The sequence below is a fragment of the Dunckerocampus dactyliophorus genome, chromosome 15, assembly GCF_027744805.1.
Source record: "Dunckerocampus dactyliophorus isolate RoL2022-P2 chromosome 15, RoL_Ddac_1.1, whole genome shotgun sequence".
Classification (NCBI taxonomy): Eukaryota; Metazoa; Chordata; class Actinopteri; order Syngnathiformes; family Syngnathidae; genus Dunckerocampus; species Dunckerocampus dactyliophorus.
Window position 1 is genome coordinate 23,995,894 of NC_072833.1, and position 27,711 is coordinate 24,023,604.

At 43.9% G+C, this 27,711-nt stretch overlaps 4 protein-coding genes across 4 annotated transcripts; 2 read left to right on the forward strand and 2 right to left on the reverse strand.

The window, feature by feature from the left end:
* Positions 1-100: 100 nt before the first annotated feature.
* Positions 101-12,908, reverse strand: nbr1a (NBR1 autophagy cargo receptor a). The gene is made up of 22 exons (XM_054752436.1): positions 12,692-12,908; positions 12,419-12,481; positions 12,329-12,347; positions 12,185-12,207; positions 11,779-11,961; positions 9,669-9,746; positions 9,347-9,603; positions 9,165-9,284; positions 8,736-9,035; positions 8,268-8,427; positions 7,798-8,034; positions 7,626-7,721; positions 7,482-7,557; positions 7,302-7,394; positions 7,051-7,236; positions 5,848-5,991; positions 5,657-5,763; positions 5,191-5,582; positions 5,036-5,112; positions 2,648-2,735; positions 2,214-2,313; positions 101-1,007 (listed from the first exon to the last, which is right to left on the reverse strand). Exons 1-22 carry the CDS (start codon positions 12,791-12,793, stop codon positions 816-818), a joined length of 3,093 nt encoding a protein of 1,030 aa, XP_054608411.1. The 5' UTR covers positions 12,794-12,908; the 3' UTR covers positions 101-815.
* Positions 12,909-12,945: 37 nt separating this feature from the next.
* Positions 12,946-17,478, forward strand: psme3 (proteasome activator subunit 3). Its single transcript, XM_054752437.1, has 10 exons — positions 12,946-13,099; positions 13,515-13,547; positions 13,646-13,708; positions 13,772-13,876; positions 13,961-14,009; positions 14,076-14,194; positions 14,277-14,413; positions 16,636-16,690; positions 16,759-16,845; positions 16,930-17,478. Exons 1-10 carry the CDS (start codon positions 13,058-13,060, stop codon positions 17,008-17,010), a joined length of 771 nt encoding a protein of 256 aa, XP_054608412.1. The 5' UTR covers positions 12,946-13,057; the 3' UTR covers positions 17,011-17,478.
* A 3,360-nt stretch (positions 17,479-20,838) lies between these two features.
* On the reverse strand, positions 20,839-23,448 carry g6pc1a.1 (glucose-6-phosphatase catalytic subunit 1a, tandem duplicate 1). Its single transcript, XM_054753260.1, has 5 exons — positions 23,035-23,448; positions 22,850-22,959; positions 22,633-22,738; positions 22,440-22,555; positions 20,839-22,376 (listed from the first exon to the last, which is right to left on the reverse strand). Exons 1-5 carry the CDS (start codon positions 23,277-23,279, stop codon positions 21,919-21,921), a joined length of 1,035 nt encoding a protein of 344 aa, XP_054609235.1. The 5' UTR covers positions 23,280-23,448; the 3' UTR covers positions 20,839-21,918.
* A 2,349-nt stretch (positions 23,449-25,797) lies between these two features.
* On the forward strand, positions 25,798-27,672 carry g6pc1a.2 (glucose-6-phosphatase catalytic subunit 1a, tandem duplicate 2). The gene is made up of 5 exons (XM_054753259.1): positions 25,798-26,089; positions 26,156-26,265; positions 26,341-26,458; positions 26,720-26,835; positions 26,910-27,672. Exons 1-5 carry the CDS (start codon positions 25,857-25,859, stop codon positions 27,410-27,412), a joined length of 1,080 nt encoding a protein of 359 aa, XP_054609234.1. The 5' UTR covers positions 25,798-25,856; the 3' UTR covers positions 27,413-27,672.
* The last annotated feature ends 39 nt before the right edge of the window (positions 27,673-27,711 follow it).

The window sequence follows — 27,711 nt, forward strand, 5'->3', positions numbered from 1 at the left end:
GGTGAGTTATACTGCCCCAAAGCGGCGGAGAATGTGTACTGCATTTGCAGCACCACAACACAGTTAACAGGAGAACGACTGTTCTCAGGGAGGAGCCAAGCAATGTGCAAATTGTTTATTTTTCAGATCTACAGCAGAAGGGTGGTGAATGTGGTTGCCGAAGAAATGACAAGCATTTATTTTCCAAAGCATCCATCTTGAGATTGAGCACAACAACGGACAACACTCGACGGGAGAAAATAGCGCTCAAACGGAACGCCACTCTCGCTTGCACGCATGAAAGAATAGCAATCTTCTCTAAGACACACAGCAGACAAGCAACTGGAATAATGATACTTCATGAAAAGGCAATGTAGGAATAAGAAAGACTCACGGTACTACTGGAGATTGAGGAATGTGTTGTTCTGGAGACGTCTCAGGTTCTACGAGTGCTAAATGACCATCGCTAGTTTTGGTGAAAGCGCGCACGCCTGTCGGTGATATACAGATTTTTTGTATACATTCCACACGTCAACGTCTAATGAGAGAGAGAACAGTACTCGGATACAAAAGAGATTGCATTGTTTAGGCAAAAGTGGACTACAAGAAATGAAGAAAGGTTGCACGCGGAATATTCACGCCCCCTAAAACAATTGTGACCCCACAACATTCAGCACTTCTGATTTCGTCAGCTAGCCACGCCCCACCTAAGAATAAAGCAAGTCACGCTTGGTCCGAATGGAGACTTAAAAATCATGAGTGGCCTACTTCTAAATAAAGCTACACAGCTTGAGCGACCACATGAAATACTTCGGGACAAAAAAATCCCCTCCCCGTCAGTGCCGAGCCTCCACGGCCCGGTTGGGCGGCGTGTCCTCGGCCATCTGCACCAGCTCGTTGACGGTGTGCAGCAGGTTGTAGCTGTGCTTCCTCAGCAGCCGCTGGTTGAGCCGCTGGTCCCTGAAGCCCATCTCCAGCAGCATGGCCATGAGAGACGGGTCCTGGCGGGTGGCCGGGTCGATGCCTCGCTGTCCAGAAAGGATTGGGAAAGATGGGGAATTCACATGGAGTGTATGTACTCACACTTGGATTTTTTTTGTACATTTTGTTGTGGATTTGATTTAATATTGGTGAATTTATTCATATTCTTCAAGTATTTAAATGGCTATTCTGTTCAACTGACACGTCACAAAATTCCCTAAAAATAAAAAGTTCCTGTTTTTGGACAAAATGTATATGTTTAAATGATATTTCAAAAGCACAGATTTGGCACCGGTATCAGGTGATCAATGATACCCAATCCTACATTTAACTAGTGTGAACGCACTGATCCGTCCCAGGCTCCTAACGTCCCCTTGAATTTGAGCATCTAATATTATAATAGGCATATAGGGACATATTATATTAAATGCTAACATTATAATATTAATATAATAACGCTAATATACTACATTTAAAATAATATAGTGTCATCGTAGTGAGTTAGATTATTAAGTATTATAATAATCTACAATACTACTGTAATTACATTATTATAGCTAATAATATAGTAAGGCATCAGTGAGTTATAGAATATTACATTTTAAATATAAAAGTTATATATTATACTATATAATATAGTAAGTATAGTATAATCTTTGTGAAATATGAATTTTAACATTATGTATTATAATTTTTTAATATTATACAATCATAACGACAATAATAAACATAATTGTAATAAGCATATTTAACATTTAAATCTGAAAAATATTAACCATAGTATTACAGTATGCGATTGCTCCAGTATTACAGTATGCGATTGCTCCTCGCAAGTTATTCATGCTAACCGACAAAATTCCCAATAGAAATAAAATCCAAATAATTAAAATGATCCAAGAGTCAACACTCACAGCACGCTCCGCTCACCCGCGACTACACTCATGTGTGTACTAACGACGTGCCATTGAATTCACGCGATCGCTCCTCTCTCAAGTCACTGATGACAGCTGCTAACTTACACAGTAGAAACGATCAGAAAAAAGTCAGAAATTGCAGAACAACAGAATACAAGCGATGGGGCGAGTCAACTGGTTGTAGGAGAGCAAAGCGGGCGTGGCACGAATGACCTACAATAGTGCGAGTACGGCCTAACTCGTACTCCTTAGCAACTCCAGACCTTTACATCAAGCTGGGTTTTCTCAATTTTTCCATGCCTAATCCCCACCTCTGATTATATAGAATAATCCATGTACCTGTACGGGACAGTTGGGCGCGGTGAACAGAGCCTTGTAAGCGGACGCCGCCACTGAAAGAGCCCCCTTTACCAGTCCCTCGGTGATGCCCCCTTGGCCCCTGGAATGAGCACAAGGATGAAACAAGCTGAATTGCAAGTTATCACAAACGCTTGATTGCAGTTGTTGCTACTAAGGGTGGCCCAACCAGTTATTAGCTTTAGGGGGCAATCACTTTTTCACACAGGGACATGTAACTTTGGATTTTTTTCTCCCTTAATAATAAAAAGTTTCATTTAAAAACTGCATTTTTGTGTTCAGTTGTGTTGTCATTGACTAATATTTACATTTGTTTGATGATCTGAAACATTTAAGTGTGACAAACATGCAAACAAATAAGAAATCAGGAAGGGGGCAAACACTTTCACACCACTGTATGTCATCTCAAAAGTGACCTGGGCTGCAGTGCGTTGCTCGGTCTGGGGTTGTACGTCTCAAAGGCACTCGAGGCTGAGCCTGCAGATCTGGACAGACCTGATGAAACTGCAAAAAAGATGGAAGAGAGAGAATAAAAAAGTAAAACAACACAACACGCTAATGTTATATAAGGGGAAGCACTCCTTCTGCTGAGGCAACACATCAAAAAAGTCTTCCGCAAAGTCTTTCCTGTTTGGACCCCAAAACGAGTCAAATTCTCTTCATGGAGTTTCAGCAGTGACAAAGTGACATCAAGTAGCATGAAAGATGAACTTTGTGTCTTTTGGGAGCTACAACATATGTTTGAAAGTGAAAACTAAAAAAAAAAAACTCTTTACACATGGGGTCCCAAACTTTTTGAGAACACGGACCCCTTACAGGAGAGAACGTTCTTGTTAAAATTTGCATACATTTTTGAATGACAATTTTTTTTTTATTTAAAACAATGTAAAAAAAAAAAAACATAAAATGAAAAATTATATAGTAAAATAATAAAAAATTATATTACACATGGGGTCCCAAACTTTTTGAGAACGCCCTTGCACCTTTGCAGAGTAAAACATTCCTGTTAAAATTAATTACAATTTAAATAAATTAATTGAATGAAAAAAGAAATCAATATATAATTTAAAAAAATATATAATAATAATAATAATCCACGTCTAAATTAAATTAATTTTAAAAATCATAATAAAAAATTGAAATACTCTTTTAAATTATTATTTTGAAAAATAATACATTTAAAAATAATTATTTTTAAAACTAAAACAAAATTGAAGGAAACAAATAAAATAATATAGAATAAAATTACAAAAAAATTTAAAAGGATAATTAAAAAAAAAATACAAATACAATGATCAAAGTTGAGGCCTGGGGGAGAGGGATAGCATAGTTACGATGCTAAAATTTCTTTGAAGCTTGTCAGGACTGCTTTTGGTGTGTTCCAGTCTTATTTACGGTTCATTTTGTTTATGCTTTAAGATGTCTTAATTATTTTAAATTTAAGTTAATTTTGGTCAAACAGTCCGAAGCAATTAGGTTCAAATGTTTGAAACAAACATAAATCATTCCTACAGCATCTACATTGTGCCACTTCAGGATTTGAATTTTGCGGCTTCACTCTGTAGCACTGTTTTTAAAAAAATATATAAATAAATCATGCTGTTTCATGGATGAATACAGTATTTCTGGTCCAAAAATATGCACATTTGAGCAAATTTCACGTATTTTTTGCATAAATGAAACATTTTCAAGCATAAAAATGGCTAAACAAAAGTAAAATACAAATATAAGGCATTCAGAAGATGCATCCAAGACATTGTGATGAACGCTCCCAATGCTAACATGTGAATCTATATTATGTCCCATTTTCTGTTATGTCTACTATACCAGTAGATACCAGTAGGTACCGGGCCGTGGGTCATTTGGTACAGGGCAGCACAGAAAGAAAAAATAATTTCCATTATTTCATTTTTTTATTGAAAAGTAGCCGGATTCTCTCTGTTACATCCGTCTCACTTGACGCATGTCCATTGTGCGTGTGCTAACTTCATCTCACGCCGCACAGATAGACTACTACTGTATTTTTACCATTTTTCTTTCACCTCATATTTGGTGTCAAATGCTGATACTATGTGGGAATGCATAAAGGTAAGTTTTGATGACTTATTGAGTGCTAATGTGCACATTTGTCTCAAGTTAATTCATGCTAGCACACTGCCTTTCACCACACACGTCAAACAGCCATGTAATCATCTCTCTGGAAACACTTGGCTGGAACTTGAACTGGTGGATGGTGGGTCAGCATTCATTTTGTGCTTTTAATTTGATCTTATTCATGTCTTAGTTTTACACAATACATAATAAGATAAATTAGATCGCCACCCCCCACCCCCACCCCACCCCGGTCCGCGGGAGATTTGTGGGACCACAAGACGGTCTGTTGGTCAAAAAAGGTTTGGGACCACTGTACTATACTAGATAATAGAAGCGTAAAGGGACTATAGCGGTGTTAGTTCATGTCTACAGGGCTCTAATAATGTTTAAAATTGTATTTTGATGGTCGTAAACAGGTTTTCTATGCTCCAACTGCAGAAAACCAAACTAAAATCCAACCTGTCCTGCACAGCACGACAAAGTCCTGGTTTTGCGAGGGGGGAGTTAGGCGTCTTCCTTTAAATACTTCTAACCTGATATCACACACAAATCAAAGTCACAGCTTTTGGCACTTTTTCTACGACTTATTGCAGTGTTTTTGTGGCATTGCAGTAAAAGCAGCAACATGTGTTCATTTCACCACATTAGTTGGTATGAAGTGCTTGACTGTATCAGATATCGGAAAAGAGGAACATCAAAACTACTCTCACTGTTAGCGTGGACCCTGGGCGTGTGCGACTCGTCCGCTTCATGACAGGCGTCTTCTGCCAAGTACAGCGCCTCGGATCTGAGACAAATCAGCTTACTCTTAGTAACTTCTAACAGAAGTGGACTAAGAAAGGTGGCCTGTGTGCGACCGTCCAACCTGGGTGAGTAGAGGGCGGGCGGCGGGGGCACCACTTCTGGGGTGAGCGTGGCGGCGTCCAGAGTCTGAGAGGCGCACAACATCTGGTTGACGCTGCTGTGGATGGTGAGGGGGGGCGTGGCCAGAGTGCCGCCGCCGGCCGGGTCGATTTCATCAACACCCTCCGTCTGCTGCTCCTCTTCTCCGGGTGGCGATGCCTCACCCACATCAGAGGTGTAGTCCTCCTCCTGCAGCAACTCCGGGCTAGCCAGGGTCGCCGTGACGACGGCGTCGGGCTGTGACAAGGCAGAGCTGTACATGGACTCCCCCAGTGGACGGCTGATGTCAAAGCAGTCGGGGAGGACGATGATGAAGTCATCGCAGGAGGACGAGGAAGAGGTCTGGCTGCTGACCTGACACACAGCGGGAAGAGGAGCGCATGGTCATCATCACTGTTTAGATGATTCCTTTTAAACTGTGTGCTCACCTCATCCCAGTCTTCCACCTTCTCATCTTTACTGCCCTTCACGGTTTCATCCTCATCATCATCATCGTCATCGTCGTCGTCAGTGTGACGCGAGCTAGCGGGGGGGGCTTTTTGTGAGGAAGACAAATACCCATTCATCACCAAAACCAAAACGACAGGATAATATCGAATCCACAAAGTTCTCCCCTAACCTGTCCTCGTCTCTTCTTCCTGGGCGAGGCACAAGATGGGTGGCAGAGCTACACTGGCACCCGCGAGGCCGCAAATTTCATTTCCTTCTCCCTCGCTCTTCTCAGACGCCGCCGTCCTCTCAAAGGCGGGGCCCCGAGAAACAACTGCAAGTGTGGAAACAGTCAGCGAAACAAGTGTGGAAACAGTCAGGGAGAATGGGTTAGTCCTATGGTGTCACCATGGAAACGCAAGCCCTTTTTTTCATTTTTATTTTTTTGTTTTTTTAAGTTAAGTCATTTATATTACTAGTTATTTATATATATATATATATTTTTTTTACACTTTACACTAAGTCATTTTAATTTTCATTTTCTTTTTGCCTTAATTTAAGTTATTTTTTACTTTTTTTACACTCATATTTAAGTCATGTTCATTTATATTTTGTATACTGCTTAGTCAAACCAAGCAATTTTTTTTTTTATTGAAACATTGATAGACATTATTTCATGTCCAAGGTGCATTTTACAGTAGAGAATTTATCAAGGCATTTTGTCAAGGAAATGACGAGGAAGTGACTAAATATGCTCAATTTAACTTCAAAATAATTGACAAAACAATTCATTGACTATAAACAACTTGAGTTGGTTATCCATCCATCTATCTTCTATGTCGCTTATCCTTATTAGGGTCGCGGGGGTATGCTAGAGCCTATCCCAGCTGAATTCGGGCGAGAGGCGGGGTACACCCTGGACTGGTTGCCAGCCAATCACAGGGCACATATAAACAAACTTACATTCATACCTATGGACAATTTAGAGTCTCCAATTAACCTAACATGCATGTTTTTGGAATGTGGGAGGAAGATGGAGTACCCGGAGAAAACCCACACACGCACGGGGAGAACATGCAAACTCCACACAGAGATGCCCAAGTGGAGATTCAAACCAAAGTCTTCCCGATCTCCTGACTGTGTGGCCAACATGCTAACCCTGCGGTCGAGTTGTTTATCACATACTTTAATATAATGTTTGACTTCCTGTCTGCGGCCCACCGGGGAGAACCACTGCTCTAGATGATGCAACATCCTGTTTACAGCTATTATGTCATTAACTTTGCAATGAAAGTCTGACGTTTTCGGTAGGTGTGTGGTCGAGTAATCGACGATCTGGCGGAGTGTGAAACACGGCACATTTGCACATTTAAGGTCGCGGACGGCTTCTCACCTTGTGGCAGGCGGCTACAGTGCAACTGGCTCCTGCGCAGGGGCCTGTGGTCGGGCGCCTCCTCCAAGGTGAGGGAGCGGATGACCGTCTCACACAGGAACTGAGCGCCACTGATCTCCTCCTCACGCTCCTCCTCCGGGGTGGCAGACTCCCACGGGTGCTCCCTCTGGATCTTTGGTTTCCCTCCTGACAACAACAAACATTGCTCAAACGCGCGTTAAATGCACTTTGCCATACTGTTAGTGCCTTACCAAAAAGTTTTCGGACACCTGTGACCTCTGTGTCGTCTTTGGCGGCATTCTCTGGTTCATCGGGGGGCAGCGGGGAAATGCAGGGTGTCAAATCTAAGGGCAAATAAAGCGATTAAGGCAAGTCTAGCTTGCTACAACGCAAATCCAATCACATCAGGAAGCTTCTGCTGCTCTTCTTACCCACGGGGGTGTTGGTTGGCACCTTCTCCAGCTCCTGCACAATGTTTATATCCATTAACTCGAAGGACAGAAGATCCTGTAGAAAGAAAATGATGTGAATGTGGCGACAAGCCGAAATCGGTGCTATGTGGTCTGAGCGTGAACCTGTGCAGTCAGCAGGTCCATATACGGCGGGAAGGGGCCCTCGTGGCTGTCCAAACAATCCTTGGACACCTTCGCTCCTGACTGCAGCTGTTTCCTCTGATGACATCGTTAGCAGCATTAGCATCTTAGCATGAGGAGAGCAGAAACTAAAAATAATGTAAGGGTGACTCGCCAGCCGCATCCGAGCGTTGATGGCGCTGCCGCGTTCCACCACGACGCTGCACCACACGCGCGGGCCGAACTGCTGGCCGCAGTGCGCCAGGCGCCAATGGGAGCTGTATGTGCCCTCCATCATGGGGGCCACCAAGGTCACGCTGACCATGCCCACTTTCCCAGGCGGCAGCAGAGGCACCGGCACTGCCCTTTTCTCCTGCGACGCCAGGCTGAGGTTCCCCCAAACTAACACCAGCTAGACGCACACACGCACACACACACAGGACACACAAAAAATAGGAATAGACACACGAGGAGCGCGGCAGATGATAAAGACGCTCAAGCCACGACCATCAGAATCACAAGTGAAATGAGACAGAAGACTGGAATCTTAGCTGGTGTTAGTGAAGAGGGCTCAGAGAGGGGGAAGGGGCAAAGACTGCAAAAGCGTGGAGGCTGTCCTCGGGCAGGTTAAGGGGGGGGCGGTACCTTGGTCTCTGGGGTCCAGCTGATAGTCCCCGAGTTCCTCATCTTCCAGTATTTGATGAAAATGGTTCCGGGCTCCAGACGGGTGCCGTCAGGCAGATTTTCATCCAGAAACAAGGCGGCCATAGTGGGCAGCAAGGACGAGTGCGCGGCCCCGGGACCCCTAGTTTCAAGTGTACAGAGCATTGTTGAAAACAGCTCTTTTCTGGTCTACCAATCAAAAAAAAGCAGGAGCCCAGATTTGTTTGCAGCTCAAAAGCATTTTTTTAGAAAATCTACGAAGCAGCAGCAGCAGTTTTCACACTGAGGTAGTTCCGACACTTTCCCACCAGCGCAGCGCAGCCAGCGACACACTCACACAGACTAGATTACAAAGATTTCTTTTCTGGGGGGGAAAAAAAAGACTTTTTGCATCCATGCTGGATGGGAGGTACCCAGCACTGTCTGACGCCCTTCCCAGGAGGCGCTTACTCTGGACTGGAGGCCTGCGGGTCGGGGGCCGGGGCCGGGGCCGGGCCGGGGGCGGGGACGGGACCTGAGGCTGTGTCTGAGGCGACGGGCGGGGGCAGGGCAGGGGCCTGGGTGGAGGCGGAGGCCGTGTTAGCCAGGACGGCTCGGCCTGAGGTAGAGGGCCCGCTCCATTGCAGGCCCCTCTTCTCCAGTCTCAGTTTCTTCTTGATTTCCTTCACTTCGGCTCTCAGCTGCCTCCTTTCTGCTTTGAGGCGCTGGCGCTCGGCCTTGCGCACCGTCCTGTCTCCTCGCCGTAGGAACCTGGTTTGGGATGTTATCAGGAAGACCTTTTTGTTGACTATCAAGACTGACAAGCACCTATCTCCTACAATCTCCTACTTTTAGACGTCTTTGTCCCTTGAAAGATTTCAAACAATCGTCATTCTTTACCTCAGTTCTCCCGACATTCCGTGTTCCGGGATGGAGAGAGGTGTCTTGGTTCTCACGAGGTTGTGGCTGGGGTCATGGCTGTGTCGGCACATCTCGCAAAGGATGCAGGATGGGCAAACGCTAGCGGGGCAAAGAGTCCACACAGTCAAGCAAGCTATGAAGGTACAAGTGCGGCCTCCTACCTGCACTTGTAGGCTCCTTCAGAGGTGAGCTTGTTGCAGCTGCTGCAGTTTGGGGTGTAACCTAGAGATCCACTGGAGGTGGAGGGGCCTGGTTTGGGTCCCACCGTGGTGGTGGGGGGCCCAGGCCTGGGCCCCATGGGAGCACAGCTGGCTCCACTGGGCTCAGGGGGCGCAGTGGGAGACTTGTGTGTGCAACACTGGCCAGAGAAGTCACTGCACATCCTTTCCACTACCTCTTTAACAACCTCGTCTTTGAACTGTGCGGAAAATACCTCGTCATTGCAGCACAAAGCGGGAAAATGAGGCTGATTTGGACTCTTACCTTCTCCATGTATGATCTAAACCACATGGGAGGAGGCTCGTCGTCTGCTTTGGTCCCCTTGCTGTCCTTCACAGTCACCTGAGGACAAACACACAACAATGAGCACATTATTTTTATACATACATACATACATATACATATACATACATACATACACACACACTCACACACATACATATATATATACACACACATATATACACACACACACACACATATATATATATATATATATATATATATATATATATATATATATATACACATACATATATATATATATATACATATATATATACACACGGTGGTCTAGGTGTTAGCACGTTGGCCAACACAGTAACAGCTTGGAGATCGGGAAGACCTGGGTTCGATTCTCCCCTGGGCATTTCTGTGTGGAGTTTGCATGTTCTCCCCGTGTGTGTGGGTTTTCTCCAGCTTCCTCCCACATTCCAAAAACATGCAGGCGAGGTTAATTGACGACTCTAAATTGCCAATCGGTATGAATGTGAGTGTGAATGGTTGTTTGTCTTTGTCTGGCGACCAGTCCAGGGTGTACCCCGCCTGTCGCCTGAAGTCAGCTGGGATAGGCTCCAGCATGCCCCCGCGACCCTAATGAGGAAGAAGCGGTATAGAAAATGGATGGATGGATGTTTTTATGGTCTTTGTAGCTCCAATTTTTTTCTGCAGGAAAAAACACAAAGTCTATTATATTTAAATATAAATATGTATAATATTAAATAAAATACACACAAAAAAACAATTACATTTTTTTAAATTACAATATACTGTTTTCACTTTGACTGAATGAAATTTTTCAACCATAGGTTTATTATTCAAAATATATATTTTTTACATTTCTATGGTCTTTTTACTCCCCATTTTTTTCAAAAGGGAAAAAAAACACAAAATCTGCAATACTTTTCCCAATTGTAGCCTTGACAGGTTAATAATTGATAATAATCCTGATTGTGCTGCATTATTACTTCTGGACCTCATGAGCGTTTATTAAAAATAACATTTTACCACAAGGTTCTAAAACATTCCATCTCATTAAAGTCTAATAAAAATATACTAAATGACTGCAATGTCTGGAGACATTACGAGTGAATGCCTAAACCCGATGAGGTGGAGGAAAAACAAAAATGAGCAAAAAAAGGAATAATGAAACAGAAATACAAACTATGTGACGTAAGAGTATGTGATGTAAGAGTATTCAAGACTATGACATCATGACAGACAAAGTATGCATGATGTATGTTAAACGTTATAGGTTAAATGTATGTTAAATGTTATAGGTTAAATGTATGTTAAATGTTATAGGTAGCCTCGATGTCTGGTTTGTGCTGAACGATTCGATGTTGAATTGTTAGAATTGATTGAAAAATGTTGGAAGTACTTGAGTAATTAAGATCAAAAGAATGTTAAGTTAGTTTCTGGAAAAATGGGAATTTAGGGAAATATTTGAATTGTTTAAATGTGAAAAATAGATATCCTTAATTGTACTGAACCATTTGATGTTGGAATTGTTTGAAAAATGTAGTGGAGTAATTAAGATCAAAGGAAAAGTGGGAATGTCGGGAAAAGTTATTTTTGGAACATTAGTTTGAAGCCCTGGATGTGTGGAATGTTTTCATGGTGGCATGGTTTGAATCGGTTGAGAAATGTGCAAATGGTGGAAGTTTGAAAAATGGCCCATTCATTTTCACTGGGAAAAATTCTATGGAATTTTTGGAAAATCTGTGAACTTTAGGTAAAAACCGAATGACAGCACACTATTCAAGAATGAGCTGACCGATTTGATGCTTGAATGGTGTGAATCGGTTGAAAAATGAACGAGTAGTTAGCGGACAAAAAAAACGCAGAAATAAGAATAAAATGGTGGCAAAACTTACCAATTTACCAACCAATTAGTTACATCAAATATCAGTAAGAACACCAATATCGAGCGTCTCCAGTTGAGACATGCGAGTGTGGGCGGGATCAGCTTTGTACAACAACGGCGGACATTTGTGAAGAATACATTCCGGAAAGACTGCTTATTAAGGAGTGACACATTGACTCATACTGTACGTGCAAACACACGTGAGAAAGAAAAGGCGATGGTCCTTACAGCTTCTCGCTCTGGAGTGACCTGCGTGCCCTTGTCCACCGTCTTGACCCTTGACGGATACGGCGGTGCGGGTCGCAGGTCCCCCTTCAGCTCCTTGACCTCCGTCTTGAGCGGGCCTCCGCAGGCTTGACCTTTCATCTTATACACGTTCATCTTGAGGAGGCTGCCTTGCTTCTCTGCGCTCTGCTCACAGTCAACGTGACGCAAACACACAGAGTCAACAATTTAACAACACAATGACGGGAAGGAATAAGCACTGGTAAAAGAGCGATTGTATTTGATGTTTTTAGCCATGACATCATTGCCACATTAATGCATCATTGCTTTTCAGTCTATGAGCTCGCCTTTGGTTTTTCTAGTAGAAATAGCCTAATAAAACAACAACATTTTTGATAATCGACCGTACCTTGATGGCTTCTTCATACTCATCTGAAACCAAAACAAACATTCTTGTGGTAAGCAAATGTGCATAAAGACAACTTACATTCCTTATGTTTATATTTCATTGACCATTAACTAACACGGATGAAGAAACAGGTATTTATCTCACCTTGACTGTTAATGCAAATCTGAAATAAACAGAGAAAGATTTGTATAAATAATGGAACATGTTATCTTGTATTCATAACGGCTTTGTTACCTCTTCACTGTCTTCATCAAAGTACTTCACTTGAAAGTGGTTTATTCCGAATGAGGCTTTAATCTGAATTTCAAAGCAAACAAAACATTTCATTACAATTTGACACAAAATTCAACCGCGCTGCGTTAACTTGTGGCGTAAATGTAAGCACTCATCAAAGGCTAGTAGTTTTTTTACATGAATAAATATAAAAAAAATGTGTTCCGAGGGTAGGCCACGACCAGGCCTTGTTCTCCTCGAACTGCGCCAACAAGCTCGGCTATAGCCGCTCACCCAGGTTTCCACCGAGCTCCACTCCAGCTTGTCCAGCTCGCCCGCCAGGAATCTCTTCACATTCCCACGAAAATTCACTTTAATGATGACAGGCAGGCCCATGTTGGTCGATGCCGAGGCGCAGACTGCTTTAAAGTGGAGGTGTCACCGGCCTGCTAGACTGTCTTTTCTTGTTTACATCGTCAGCTGCGTAGACCAAAATACGGTGACGTTTTCGCGCAGGCGCGGTACAATCAAGTCGTTGGCCGCTTGTTGATGCCGTCATCAGCAAGCTCTCAAGTGTGGCTGGCAAGCAGTAAGCCACACGTTTTCAAGTCAATTTAATGCTGTTAGCACACTCGCTACTCGCCTATCTGACAGCATAAGATGTCTTCACTGCTCAAAGTGGATAATGAAATTAAAACTAAGGTAGGCTCCGGCTTTCGGACGATCACGTTTAAGCTTACCTTATGTTGCCATTCCTTTGCTAGCACGTTAGTTTCATTTTTGGAGCATGATGTGAACGATCAGGCCGTGCTAGAGGCGGCTCGCCGGCTTCTTTCCCGCCTGTTAACACGCAACTGTCAAATCTTTTTTGGGTGTAATGTCGCCAAGATAGCGATGAACTACTTTACTGATGAAGAACAGATTCCTACCCGGTGTGGACATTAGCTTTTACGTGAAGATGACACCGAGTCGGGCCTCTTAGCTATTAGCTCCCGTGTTAGCTTAAATGTAGCAGACGGGTTTAGCTATCATACATTACTTAGATTTCTACACCATACAGTTATAATTTACAGTCCTTATCACTATTGAAGCTGACTTTTGCTCTATGTGTGTTCAGGTTGATGCATTTAGGGAGCGTATCACTGCAGAGGTAAGTAATTTCACTGTAGCATGGATAGTTACTGCCTCTAATACCACACTGTTTATTTTACCGTCATGCCATCCTCTCAAGTCCTCATTCTCTTTCAGGCCGAGGACCTAGTTGCAAATTTTTTCCCAAAGAAGTTATTGGAGCTGGATCACTTCCTTAAGGTTGGTGTCACTTGGTTGACACTTCACTTGCTGTGTGTTACTACACACATTTTTGTCTTGCAGGATCCTATCATTAACGTAACGGAGCTGAAGGAGATCCATTCGGAGATAAACCTGACGGTGCCTGACCCCATCCTGCTGTCAAACCTCCACGATGGAGTTGATGGAGTGAGGCTCCTCTCTGCCGTTTTATTATGACTCCATCATCACCATCTAGCTTGTTATGACTTGTCTTGTCTGTGTGCCTTTTAGCAAAACGCCAAAAAGAGAAAGCTGGAGGACGAAGATGCAGGGGACAAGGGTGAGTTTTAGCCTTAGACAAACCCTGAGATCAGATGGAGACATTTATTTTCTTCTTCCTAATTAGTGACTGGCACCAAGGTGTTTGTCATGCCCGGTGGGATGATGAAGAGCAACGGCAACCTTGTTCTTCTTATAGAAAAGGTCAAACCGGAGATCCGGACGCTCATAGAGAAATGTAACACAGTGAGTTTTGTGACCGTCGCGATGGAACTAAAATGTCAGTCTGTCTCTTTGAGCTTGCCCTTCTTTCTTTTCCCTGGTGCAGGTGAAAATGTGGGTGCAGCTGCTGATTCCCAGGATAGAGGACGGCAACAACTTTGGAGTGTCCATCCAGGAGGAGACCGTTGCTGAGCTCCGAACGGTGGAAGGGGAGGCGGCAGCTTTCCTGGACCAGATATCCAGGTTTGTTGAGGATTGGATGGATACGGGCGCTAGGGGTGTAGTGGTACGGCATCCTCATGATTTGGTACGTATCTCAGTGTTAAGGTCACGGTTCGGTTCGTTTTCAGATATATATTAATAAATCTTGCTGTTTTGTGGTTGAATATGGCGTATGAGTAAAAAAAATGCATATTTAAGCTAATGTTACATATTTTTTTGCCTAAATGAAGCATTTTCAAGTATAAAAATGGCTAAATGAGGTAAAATACAAATATAAGGCATTCAGAAGACTCATTCAAAGACATGATACTGTATGTAGTATTCTATACCGGTCAGTAATGTTGGGTGAGAGAGACAAGCACCGGACTTGATCACCGGAACGACAGGCTTTTATTGCAGGTTGGAATCCATTTCGAGGGCTCTGTCCACACGGGAATGCTCTGCAGATTTTTTTTGTTTTTGGCGGGTGGCACACAATGGCCAAGTGGTTAGCATGTTGGCCACACAGTCAGGAGATCAGGAAGACCAATCTCCGCTTGGGCGTCTCAGTGTGCAGTTTGCATGTTGTGCGCGTGTCGACATGTCCACACTGTGCCGGATTAGTAAATAGTTGCATCCAGATGGGAACTCATGACTGGGGTGAAAACGACGTAATACACAAGGCACACCTACGTGCGGCGCTGTGAATAGACACGCAGACGGAACCACATGACACACCAAACTATAGAAGAAGACGGAATCCATGCGCAGAAGTTCGTCGTCTTCTGCTTTCCAAGGCTCATCTAGACTTGCGGCACTGAGAGTCATTTTGGGAGTATAAGACAAGAAAATACCAGGAGAATGTCGACTGGGTGAGCCATTTCACTCAAAATATTCCGATATTATGTTGGCATGTCGTCAAAGCTCACCTCTGGTGACGCGACGGGTCGGTGACATCGTTTTCAAAAAGCAGTGGATTGCTCGCCTGTACGGAAATGATGAGTCGGTGTTATCGAGATGTTCCCACCCTGGAAGCTGTTTTCAAAAAATACTGTGTCAGGGCACCCAGAATGCTGTTTCCGTGTGGATGAGAGGCTGAAATGGTAAAATACCATCACTCTGCCGTTTTGACCTGAAAACGTTTCCATGTGGATAGCCCCGAGGTCCCAACGGGTCGTACGGGCGCCTATGGCCGGTCTACGTGCCAAAAAAAAAAAAATGCACGGAGGGCGCACATGTGACTTGCTGATTTTCGAGCCGTAGACTGGCTGTAGAGGTTCTTTGTCATGGCAAACAAACACTACAGGGCCTTCAGGTTTTTTTCAGGTTACAAGACAAATATACGCACTTTCATACGTCTTCGTACGTCATCCGTACGGCCAACGTGTGTCTTTCGTACATTTTGCCGATGTCAGCTTTGGGCAAAATGTAATTTTTTTTCGTACGTCACACTTGTGGACTCCAATGTGTGTCGTGCGGCACACGTGCACCCCACATACGTAATTATTGCGGCCAACGCACTTTCAGATATTTCATTCGTCCCATTCGTCATTCGTGTGTCGAGATCTTACTCCTTCATGGTCACCACAACTACATTCTCCACAAAAAAAAAAAAAAAAAAATGACGCAGTGATTTGGGGAACACCAAAAATCGCACGGCCAAAAAAAAACATATACCTGGTTGTGACCTAGGCTTAACACGGGCTGCGGTTGCGGCCATAACCCACGCCGGAACACATCTACAGCAACACACACCAGTCCCAATTGTGTGATATTTTCTCTTATGTCTGGTATATTGGGTAATAGGAGTGTTCATGTGACTATAGGGGTGTTATTTCTTATCTAGAGGGCTCTAATGTTAAAAAGCTACTTCACGGAAATTCACTCAACCGATTAACCGCAATAAGCGAGGGATTACTGTATACATTTAAAACTAAATCTTTCTGTTATTAGTATCAACATTTCAGGTTTTTGTCACATTATGCATTTTTGCTTAATTTTTTAATTTGTTTTTTTTTTGCTGTTTTTTTAAAAAAAATTGTACAATATGCCATAGGCTCATGAAAAAAAACAGCACCCAGTCCACACTTTGGACACCGAGGCTGTCAAGCTCATGCCCTTGGCAATAGGTGGCGCTATAAATGCTAACGATAAGGCCACTTTAGTTCATCAGAAGGTCTTATTTTGCTATCTAAATACAAACACTGATGTTTTGGAATGTTTTTTTTTTCTTTTTTTTTTAATAATTGTCTCTGTGCTTACAGATATTACATCACTCGAGCAAAGCTGGTTTCGAAAATAGCAAAATACCCCCATGTGGTGAGTAAACATGTCAATTAACTCACGTGAAATCATTATTATTAATATTTGTGTTTGTCCTCGTTCAGGAGGACTATCGGCGCACGGTATCAGAGATCGACGAGAAGGAATACATCAGTCTGAAGATCATCGTATCGGAGCTAAGAAATCAATACGTAGGTTTTCATTCATTTTTGTTTCATTCTCACTTGCCGCGCTTTTAGTCGCTCGTAACGCGGTCGACTCGTTCGTCTCCACAGGTGGCGCTGCACGACATGATCCTGAAGAACATCGAGAAGATCAAGAGGCCTCGCAGCTGTAACGCCGACGCCTTGTACTGATTGCCATCGCCACCTACGCCGCCAGTCTGCCCGCCGCCCCCTGAGAGGCACCGTCATTTCAGCACAATCAAACCCCCAAACATGGACACAACTCCTTCTGTTTGTTTGTTTGTTTGTTTTTTTATGTACAATGCTTTTTTCTTCTTTTAAACCTTTCAGAGATGCAAGAACTCGGGGAAAGACGCATTCTCAGCAACCGTGTCTTTTTTTTTAATTTTAATTAAACAAGGTTACGTACGCACACATTGGAATGGTTTCATTTTTAGCTCTTACCAGAACGTTCCCATGTCACCACTGCTGCTGCTGCTGGCCGGGCCACTTTTATTGTCTTCTGTATCTGAAGGATAGTCCAGGCTTCACAGGGAATGTTTTACGCCGTTCTGTCTGCTTGTAGGTCCTAAAAAAAAGAAGAAATCACCTCAGTATCATGAAATATTGATTCTATTGAATAAACATTTTTTTAAGAAATGTGAGCTTTTTGTTTCAAATCCCTCACTCGTCTCAAACGGCCGCTGTGTTGCAGTTTGCTCTTGGCCTGTAGCAGACCTGCTAGCATGTACGTGTTTTTTTATTATTATTATTTAGCGAGCGGTAGCAGGGGTGAAAAAGTACCGGTGGGTCCCGATTTTGTAAAAATTGTGTGAGTTTTGAACGACTCGTTTGTGACTCGCAGATCTCAACCAGACAGCCCAACTCGGTGAACACCGATTTTGAACATTTGCAATAAAACTTGTGATTTGATTAGTTCCAGCTACAATAACACTTCCCTTCACTCTTTAATTATCATCGTTTGCTTGCTACTAAGAAAGCAAACATGCTACTGTAAATAATTGAGTTGTGGTTGCTCATGTCGCCCACTCGGAAAAGAAAAGCGATATAAGGGGTGTCCAAAATGTGGCCCATTAAACAAAAAAAGGAAAATTAGAGCAAAAGGCATAATGTAACAAGAATAAGCTGAAATGTTAACTATTAACAGCTTGGTCTATAAATATCACTTTTTTTTTTTAGCTTTAAAACAATTAGGGTGGTCAAATGATTACAATTTTTAATCAGATTAGTCATGGTTTTCAAAGACATTAATCATGATTGTCACCACTTGCAACTACGTCTGAAATATTCAATTTTTTTTTACCAAATTTTATGAACAAAGATAAATGATAGAACAGGATGATATACTGTATATTTGTTTGTATTAACGGCTCCAAATGCAATGAAAACTTTAAATCAAGATAAAAGACACCACGCTGGTATGAAAATCTATTTGCCTAACATCTTAAATAGTAGAAAATTATTTGAATCACACTTTAACCGCGTCATGGTGAGCAACAGGGGGGTTGCGTTCAAACACACCAGGTCATTTAAGTGTCAGTCCAGTGTTGAGTGTAGTTTCTGGGATTTCGGAGCATACTTGAATGCAGCAAATCGTACTTTTACATTAAGAGTTACAAAGTGAGCTGTAAGAAAATGTCTTTGTTTACACCACACTTGCACGCAGAATAAAGAGGTGACGTTGGGAGTGTCCCTGAACGCACCTCGTGGTCATGTAGTAAGAATGATACACTGTCGTTCCCAGTACAAACGGACTAGAGGCGTGTTTGTGAGTTGGAGAAACATATATGGTGTTGCAATTACACTGCTGTCGATGAATAACGCTATGAAAGACCTCAAACTGCGTGACCGTGTGGGGACGCTACACTGCGTCTGCCGTCATAACAGAGAGGCTGATGCACATGCGCTAATTAGGCTAAAAGTTTTAATCTTATGAATGACATAAATACTGAAAACACAACAACAAAAAAAAGTCTTAAAAAGGTATAACCAGAAAAGGAAAATCGGCTATATGGGCCAAATTGGTTTAAAAAATTCCTGTCAAATTTGAAAAGCAAACACTAGAAAGGTGGTAGATGCTAAATTGCGAAAACTTCTTGCGATTTATAGGTGCCCCCTGGTGGCACAAGTGTAAACTCGGCATATGAATAATTTACCAATAATAAATTGGTTAATGTGGTTCAAATGCAGCAGCTATTTGATTCCTGCTTGTTGTTTTCGCAGAGATAACGGCCCCACGTTGAAAACAAGCCTGTGCGAATGCTGATAAAGCTGTTGCGCAACCTTGCTGACACACTCACTCAAGTCTGCACTCGGCCTCTTTCAGCGTCACGCCGCCATATGCACAGTGGTGTGAAAAAGCGTTTGCCCCCTTCCTGATGTCTTATTATTTTGCATGTTTGTCACACGTAAATGTTTCAGATCATCACACAAATGTAAATATTAGCCAATGACAACACAACTGAACACAAAAATGCAGTTTTTAAATGAAACCTTTTATTATTAAGGGAGAAAAAAATCCAAAACTACATGGCCTTGTGTGGGCCCCCCTTAGCAGCAACAACTGCAATCAAGCGTTTGTGATAACTTGCAATGAGTCTCTTACAGCCTGGGGAGGAATTTTGGCCCACTCATCTTTGCAGAATTGTTGTCATTCAGCCACACTGGAGGGTTTTCCAGCATGAAGCGCCTTTTTAAGGTCATGCCACAGCATCTCAATAGGATTCAGGTCAGGACTTTGACTAGGCCACTCCAAAGTCTTCATTTTGTTTTTCTTCAGCCATTCAGAGGTGGACTTGCTGGTGTGTTTTGGATCATTGTCCTGCTGCAGAACCCAAGTTGGTTTCAGCTTGAGGCCACCAACAGATGGACGGACATTCTCCTTCAGCAGAATTCATGGTTCCATTTATCACAGCAAGTCTTCCAGGTCCTGAAGCAGCAAAACAGCCCCAGACCATCACACTACCACCACCATATTTTACGCCAGATGTAATGGGACACACCCTCCACACCCTTTTTCTTCTCCCTTAATAAAAAAAGGTTCCATTTAAAAATTGCATTTTTTTTTCAGTTGAGTTTCAATTTGTTTGATGATCTGAAACATTTAAGTGTGACAATCATGCAACAAAAATAAGAAATCAGGAAGGGGGCAAACACCTTTTCACACCACTGTGTGATATGATATGCGGATATGACGCACGCTGATAAGCACGACAATCGTGAGAGAATTACGAGGGCCAGATAAGACGGAGGCTGCAGATTCGCCGGTGGGGAAATGTCACAAGGTTATTATGTCATACGCATGTGGCTATGGTATGTTATCCTCGGACATTGTCCCCCCCCCCGTCCATAATGAGTAAAACAACATGACAACAAGTCACGGTACGCGGTCAAATTGCGCACTAGGTACATTTTACACGTTCTATGTTTTCTGCAACTGTAACACATTTACGATCAACAGGCTTTTTAATGAGCTTTGTGCGACGCACGTGTTGTCTGTGACATATTCTGATCCTCGACTCTGGGGGTCTGTTGGCGGTGTCCCTATGTGGGCCGGCCGAGTGAGCAGAGCATGCTCGGGTTAATGTTTGACGCTCTTCCCTGCCAGAGAATTAATCAGTATAAAGTGCCGGGTGGAAACATGAAAAAACTTAGCGTATTACCGTAAGCGCGCCATCTCGAGCTAATGATTATAAAGTGTTTTTTTGTTTTTTTAATTCAAACTGTATTTTCCAGTGAGCTAAAAAAAGCCAATGGCTAGGTTACAAAAATCGACCAATGAGAGTAAAAAGGTTGTTTTTTGTTGAGAACACCGTAATGTAGGCGTGTGTTGAAAGTGATTGGAAGAATTATATGTAAAAAGGAAAACAAAAGTAAGGAATGATAGGACGTGAGCTTAGCATAGCTTAGCATGTGCAGTACCAGTACACTGTGTCTCCAAACTTCGGTACAGTGTAGGTGCAGTGCTTCCCGCAGGACTGCAATCAGGCGGGTGTGGCATCTCATTTGCAAAAAAACACTTTTATTGACAAAAAGTGAGCAAAGAAAAACAAGCAAAAACCAAAGCAAAACAAATACGTTTGGAATTGCAAACAAACTTTCTTCTGTTGTTCATTTTTTTTGTTTTCTTTCATGTTTCAAGCGAGACCCGCTGCTCGTTGAGAAGAGCCATACAATGCTTTCACTGCCAAAAGTGAAAAAACGAGAAAAAACTTTTTCTCTCGTTACAATACAACATTTTTCTCTTAATATTTTGACTTTAGTCTTGTAATATTATAACATTTTTGAAAAATTACAACTTTATTCGTTGTTTTGTTTGTTTCTCACAATAGTATGACTTTTAAAAAATGTCTTTTTTAAACATTTGAACTTTATGCCACTAAAATGACATTATTTTCCCTCATAATATTACGAGTTTATTCTTGTAAAATTGCAACTTTTTTTTCTCGTTAGAATACAATTTTCTTTTAATTTTTTGACTTTATTTATTAATTATTATTATTAGTATTTCAACTTTCTTGATGTAAATGTTCTTCTCCTAATTATGGCTTTATTCCCAGAATATTTTGACTTTATTCTCGTAACATTAAGCTTCTTCCGCAACCTAATTTTCCAAAAATGACAACTTTATTTGTTGTTGTGTTTGTTTCTTATAATATTACGACTTTAAAAAAATATATATTTTTTCTAATTATTTTACGTGATATTTCAACTTTATGCTACTAAAATGACGGTATTTTTCATCATAATATTCTTCTCATAAAATTGCGACTTTAGAGTCCAAATTTTTTCTTGTAATATTTTTGCATTATTCTTGTAAAATAACTGATGATTTTTCTATTTTTGCTGTTGTGTTTTTTTTCTTTTTTTTGTTAAATGATATTTTTAGAATGTGCCGTGGGCCAATAAAAAAAACAGCAGCGGGGCACAAATGGCCCGCGGGCCGCCCTTTGGACACCCGTGCCCTGAAGGTTCCTACGTTGTACTTTTGACACGTGTAAGCACATTTCCAACATGAAACATCGACTCGATCCTGGCCAAAAATCACAAGTTCTTCTCGTCTCCATTTCTCGTGCTCATTCAGCGGAGAGCCCAAGGAACCACCGCGGTCGGGATTAAAAGTGCGACTGCGCTCTTGCTGAAGGACAAGCAGTAGAAAGCTACGAGGTTCTCTGAGGAAAATGTCCAAGCATCTAAGAGACGCAGCAGCGCTAACGAGGCAACGATGCAAACCGTCTTGAAAGCGCAGCTCGTCTTCCTGGGCGAGTGCAGGCTCAGGCCGACGCCAAGACCCAGCAGGCTGCCCGTGTTGCGCAGGAGGCTGGCGAAGGGCGTGGTGTCCAGGTGGACCCACTCGGCCTTCGTGCACCACCGCTGGGCCTTCTCCAGAGTCCACAGGAGGTCCACACCCACAGCTTTGAGCATGAGGTAGAAGCCCACCGCGAAGGAGATCAAGAAGGCCGCGGTGAAGGTGTACGTCCTCAAGCTAGCGCTGTAGATCCACTTCACCCCGGACACGGCTTCAGCCACGAGCACGCCTGCCAATGAGGTCTCAGTTTAAGGGTGCGCCTTTAACCAATGATCAAATAAGATGGATTAACCTGCCACAATGCCGGCGATGACCTGGTGTGGGAAGTGGGCGGCCATGTAGACCCTGGACATGCACACCAGCAACACCAGCAGGACCATGAGCCCCCACAGAAGCACCTGCAAGACACTGCACAGTGGGTAGACCTACAGCTGACACTCAACCAGCCTCAGAGCCACGCGAGCGGCCATCTTGACATCACTCACGTGTACAGTGACGGCGGGCATCGTTTCTCCGCTGCGATGGCGAGCAGAGCGGTCACCATCACGTACCAGACCCCCGCAGCCCCCATGGCATGACCAGAGGGACTCCCTTAGAAGCAGAGTGGTTTTCAGATGCATGTTGCCAACATGGTCAACTAGAAACCAAGCATCACGTCCACTCACAACAATAACTTGGACTTTAGAGCAAACTGAAGTGTACCTGGTCCAGTTTCACACGTGATGGGGAACTGGTGCAGCGAAGGGGCCGCCCCCGCCCTGTAGAAGTGGGTCTCATGAACCCACCAGTATGGTCTCTCTCCAAAAAGAACCCTGTCACAGAAAGACCAGCAAACTCAAAACCCCAGCACTTCTCTCTCTGCTGGGCTTGCTTGCGACAGGAGTTACCATTTGAGGACCAGGTTGATCCAGTCTCCGACGACAGCCACCCAGACCAGCCGGAGCCCCGTGTCCCTCCGCAGGTGGAACCAGATGGGGAAGAAGAAGAAGAAGGTGGTGTGCAGGTCGGCTACCGTGGAGGCCAGACTGAACAAGCCCTCGTATCCGCTGTATTTGGTCTGAAGGTGCTGCGCCAGCTGGACCCCCCAGCTGTGGACAAGATCCATGATAGCAGACTGGTCCCTGAGGAGCATGCGCTGGATCTGAGGTCTTTTTTTGGCTCGGTTAGAACGCCTTCAGGCTCTGTCCCCTCTGTTATGTCTGTGTGTGATCCCCATTGGACTTTACTCAAGGCTAGCAGGCTTGTTTGCCTTTGGGACGGTACAGACGAGTTCCTTAACCTTTATACCCCCCGCCCCCCTTTGCTAAAATCCATCAGAAAAATCAGACTGACCATTGATGTGCAGGAAAGCTGGTGACTTCTTAAGTGGATGCTTCTGACTAGACTCTTTCGGCTTGGCTCACTAAAAAGAATCGACTCCTTCAGCTCCCAAACGGCTCTTTAATTCATTGCTTTCATTCATTTCCAAAATATGTGCGAAAAATATAATTATATCAAATGATGATCCGATACAAAAACAAAGACCTCAATTCGAAACACTAGACCAGGGGCGTCCAAAGTGTGGCTGGGGGGGTCATTTGTGGTCCATGGCTGTTTTTTAACTAGCCCGCGGCACGTGCTAAAAATACAATTTAACAATAAAAATCTGCAGTAATTTTACAAGATTAAAGTTAAAATATTGACGAAAAAATTGTAATCTCACAAGAAAAAGTCATAATTTAATGAGAATAACGAGGAAAAATAATGTCATTTTAACAGCATAAAGTTGAAATATTAAAGAAAAACAATGTCATAACATTATGAGAAACAAAACAACAGAATTGTAATTTTTGGAAAATTAGGTTGCGGAAAATGTTAGAATGTTATGAGAATAAAGTCAAAATATTATGAGAAGAAAATTTACAAACAACAACAACAGCAGAAATGGAAAAAAAAAGTGCTGTAAAGCTTTTTCACAAAGCTGAGATGCAGTTTTTCTTGATATAGAACAGGGGTCACCAACCTGGTGTCCACGGGCACCAGGTAGCCCCCCATGACCACATGAGGCGCCCGCAGGCCTGCTTTTCATTCAGGTTTTCAGTTAATAATGTGTGACTAGAAAGAAAAGTATTCTGAAACATAAAATGTGAGTTGTGGATACCAGCATTTTGTGGATGTTTTGGTAAAACAAGCATATTTGATCTGTTTGGGTTGAAATAAGGTAGGAAAATCATTTCTACAAAAATGAGTCGCTCGTGGCCATTTTCATTTTCTCAGCATAACAACATGTTTTGCTTTACAAAATATCAAAGTTTGGAGACCCCTGCCCTAGATGAAGCAATGTCAGTAGAAATTGCGAGTGAATTCTGAAATGTAGAATGAATGTTGAAATATCCTAATGTGCTAAAATCTATCCGCCCACTGAACCAGCAATCATCAGGTCGCGAGGCGAGCACTCTACACCCTGAGCCATGCCACTGTGCACACAATAAGCACAACGTTACATGTAATGTCAAAAGTGACATGAATTTCCACCAATAGGGGAATTGTCCTTTCATTTTCAATGGGAACAATGTCACCGAAAATATTGAATTGTGGAAAATGTGGGAATTTTGCAGAAAAGCCCTGATAGATAGCTTACATGTCCCGAATAAGCTGAACATTTTGACATCGGAATGGTTGGAAGCGCTTGAGAAATGTGGGAGTGGTTAGCGGGATTTGAAATGTTGGAATGTAAAAATGGAGATTGATTGTTGAAATGTAGGACTGAAGATAGAACCAGCAACCATCAGGTTGGGAGACTAGCACTCTGTCACCCTGATGTCACCCTGTAGAATTAAGCAGGAGGCTACTGATTTTTCACCAGTAGGGGGCACCATTTCATTCGGCCATTCGTATTTACTGCAAATTTACACAAAATGGCGGAATTTGAAATGTTGGAAAGTAAAAATGCAGAGCGGACGTTGACATGTATAAATAAGTTGAGTGATTGCGGCTAACTCGAGGATCAAACCAGCAACCCCGGGGTCGGGGGAAACAACCACTCCACCTCCCGAGCCATGTCACTCTGCTTAATAAGCAGAATTCAACTGCAAGACTAAAAGCAGAGGGAAAAAAACAAAACAACAACAGCTCGTTCACTTAAAAGAGCGTTCACTTAAAAGAGTGTTCACTTAAAAGAGCGTTCACTTAAAAGAGCCGGTTCCAAGAGCTGTTTCGTTCACGCCAGACACATCACTGCTTCTGATGCTGTCCTTCCGAGAACCCTCCAAACCAGATGGACTACGGTCTCACGTGCGAGAGCTTCCCTCGGATCCATCGCTGCGTCCAAGCCTCCAAGTTGCTTTGAATCTTTTTTTTATCAGACAATCAGCAATCAATCAATCATTGATCACCTTACGTAATGCACAGGACCACAGAGATGTTTCATCAAAAGACACAAGAAGACATGTCAGGTGTTCATTTCTGTGACAAAAGTGTTTTGGTGCTCCTGTGCCGCCTCCGGTAAATCTGCCAGATGTGACGGACTCAGACGCTGTGTTTTTTCCACGGCGTGTTTGTGTGCCAGAGCTGCCAAACTGTCCCGACCCGCAGTGTTTTATTACACATGTGCAAGGTCCAAAGATCAACGTGAGCATGCGTCTGGGTGGTGGGCTCCTGGGCTATAAAAACAAGCGCCGTGTCACCGCCGGCGACACTGTACACTCACTCGCGCTCTCGCCGCCTAACGATGCTTAACGCCATCATGGACGCCATGCAGGGCTTTGGGGTGAGCAGCACCCGCTACCTGCAGACCAACTACCAGGATGCCCAAGGCTTGTTCCTCTGGGTGTCCTGGGCGGCGGACCTCAGGAACACCTTCTTCATCTTCTTCCCGCTCTGGTTCCACCTGCGGCCCTCGGTGGGCATCAAGCTCATCTGGGTGGCGGTCATCGGAGACTGGCTCAACCTGGTGTTCAAATGGTGAGTTGGGATAACATCTTCTGCGAGTCCAGTTTGGAATCGCTAAGTGCGGGTTTCTGTCTTCAGGATTCTGTTTGGCGAGAGGCCTTACTGGTGGGTCCACGAGACGCCTTATTACGCCGACAGCGCTCGCCCTCACATCGAGCAGTACCCCATGACCTGCGAGACCGGCCCAGGTAGGAAACATGAGGTTCAGGCACGGCCGGTAAACAAAATTTCCCAAAACTTAAGAGGCCATCTTTGCCACCCAGGCAGTCCCTCTGGCCACGCGATGGGAGCGGCGGGCGTCTACTACACCTTGGTCACCTCCATCCTCGCCATCACGGCCGGGAGGAAGAAACACGGCAGCAAGAAGTCCTCCAACAAGAGGTGAAGCCGATAATTCCTCGTCAACACCACTTTGTTTACAGAGTCTTTCGCGCTGAGCTTATCACGTTGGACATCCTACCTGCTCTGAGCCGTGGTTGATCATTGACTCGTCACAGTTGCCCTGAATGACAAGTGGGCTGTCCGGGACTTGTTTTGATGTCCAGGTAGCCCAAGCCAACTTGCTGCCAGGAGCGGGAGAAGATGGACACGGCAGGATGAGTTCTTCAGAACTGAAATGACTTTGATGTTGTGCTTTGCCAGATACCTGAAGGCTATCCTATGGTCCGTGTTCTGGGGGGTCCAAGTGTGTGTTTGTCTGTCGAGGGTCTTCATCGCCGCCCACTTCCCCCACCAGGTAGTTGCTGGTGTCATCACAGGTAAGTTCTTGAAAAGTCGCGTACCCCACACACACAGACCGCACACCACGTCATGGACTCTGTTTGGGCGTCAGGCATGATCGTGGCCGAGGCCTTCAACAGAACTCAGTGGATCTACAACGCCAGCATGAAGAAGTACTTCTACACGACCCTCTTCCTCACCTCCTTCGCCGTGGGCTTCTACCTGCTGCTCAAGGCTCTGGGTGTGGACCTCCTGTGGACGCTGGAGAAGGCAGGGAAGTGGTGCGTGAAGGCCGAGTGGGTCCACCTGGACACCACGCCGTTCGCCAGCCTCCTGCGCAACATGGGCACGCTGTTCGGCCTGGGCCTGGGCCTGCACTCGCCGCTCTACACCGAGACCAAGAGGAGCGGCAGCACGTTGGCGAAGGCGGGCTGCGTGCTCAGCTCCCTGCTCCTGCTGCACCTCTTTGACTCCTTCAAGCCGCCCACACAGACCGCCGCCCTCTTCTACCTGCTCTCCTTCTGCAAGAGCGCCACCGTGCCCGTGGTGACCGTCAGCATCATCCCCTACCTCGTCAACGGTGCGCTGGGCCTGCACGGCAAAAAAGCAGTTTGAGCCAGACGGAGCACTGTACAGACTGTAAGAACCAGGAAGTGTGGAGTAAAGACTTGGTGCTAAATGCCTTCATGAAAGCCAAAGCCGAAGAGAACAACGAGACTGCGCGGCCCCAAGACGCCTTGAGGCACTTGCAAGACCTCAGCAGCACGTAATCATTGTCGACTTTGCTCTTATTTCGCTTATTTCATTAACTGTTGTGTTTGTCGACGTCACAGAGAATATTTTTGACTATTTTTAATAAAATCTTGAAAACATAACTCGCAGCAACCTCTTTTCAGACACATTCTCCATTAAAA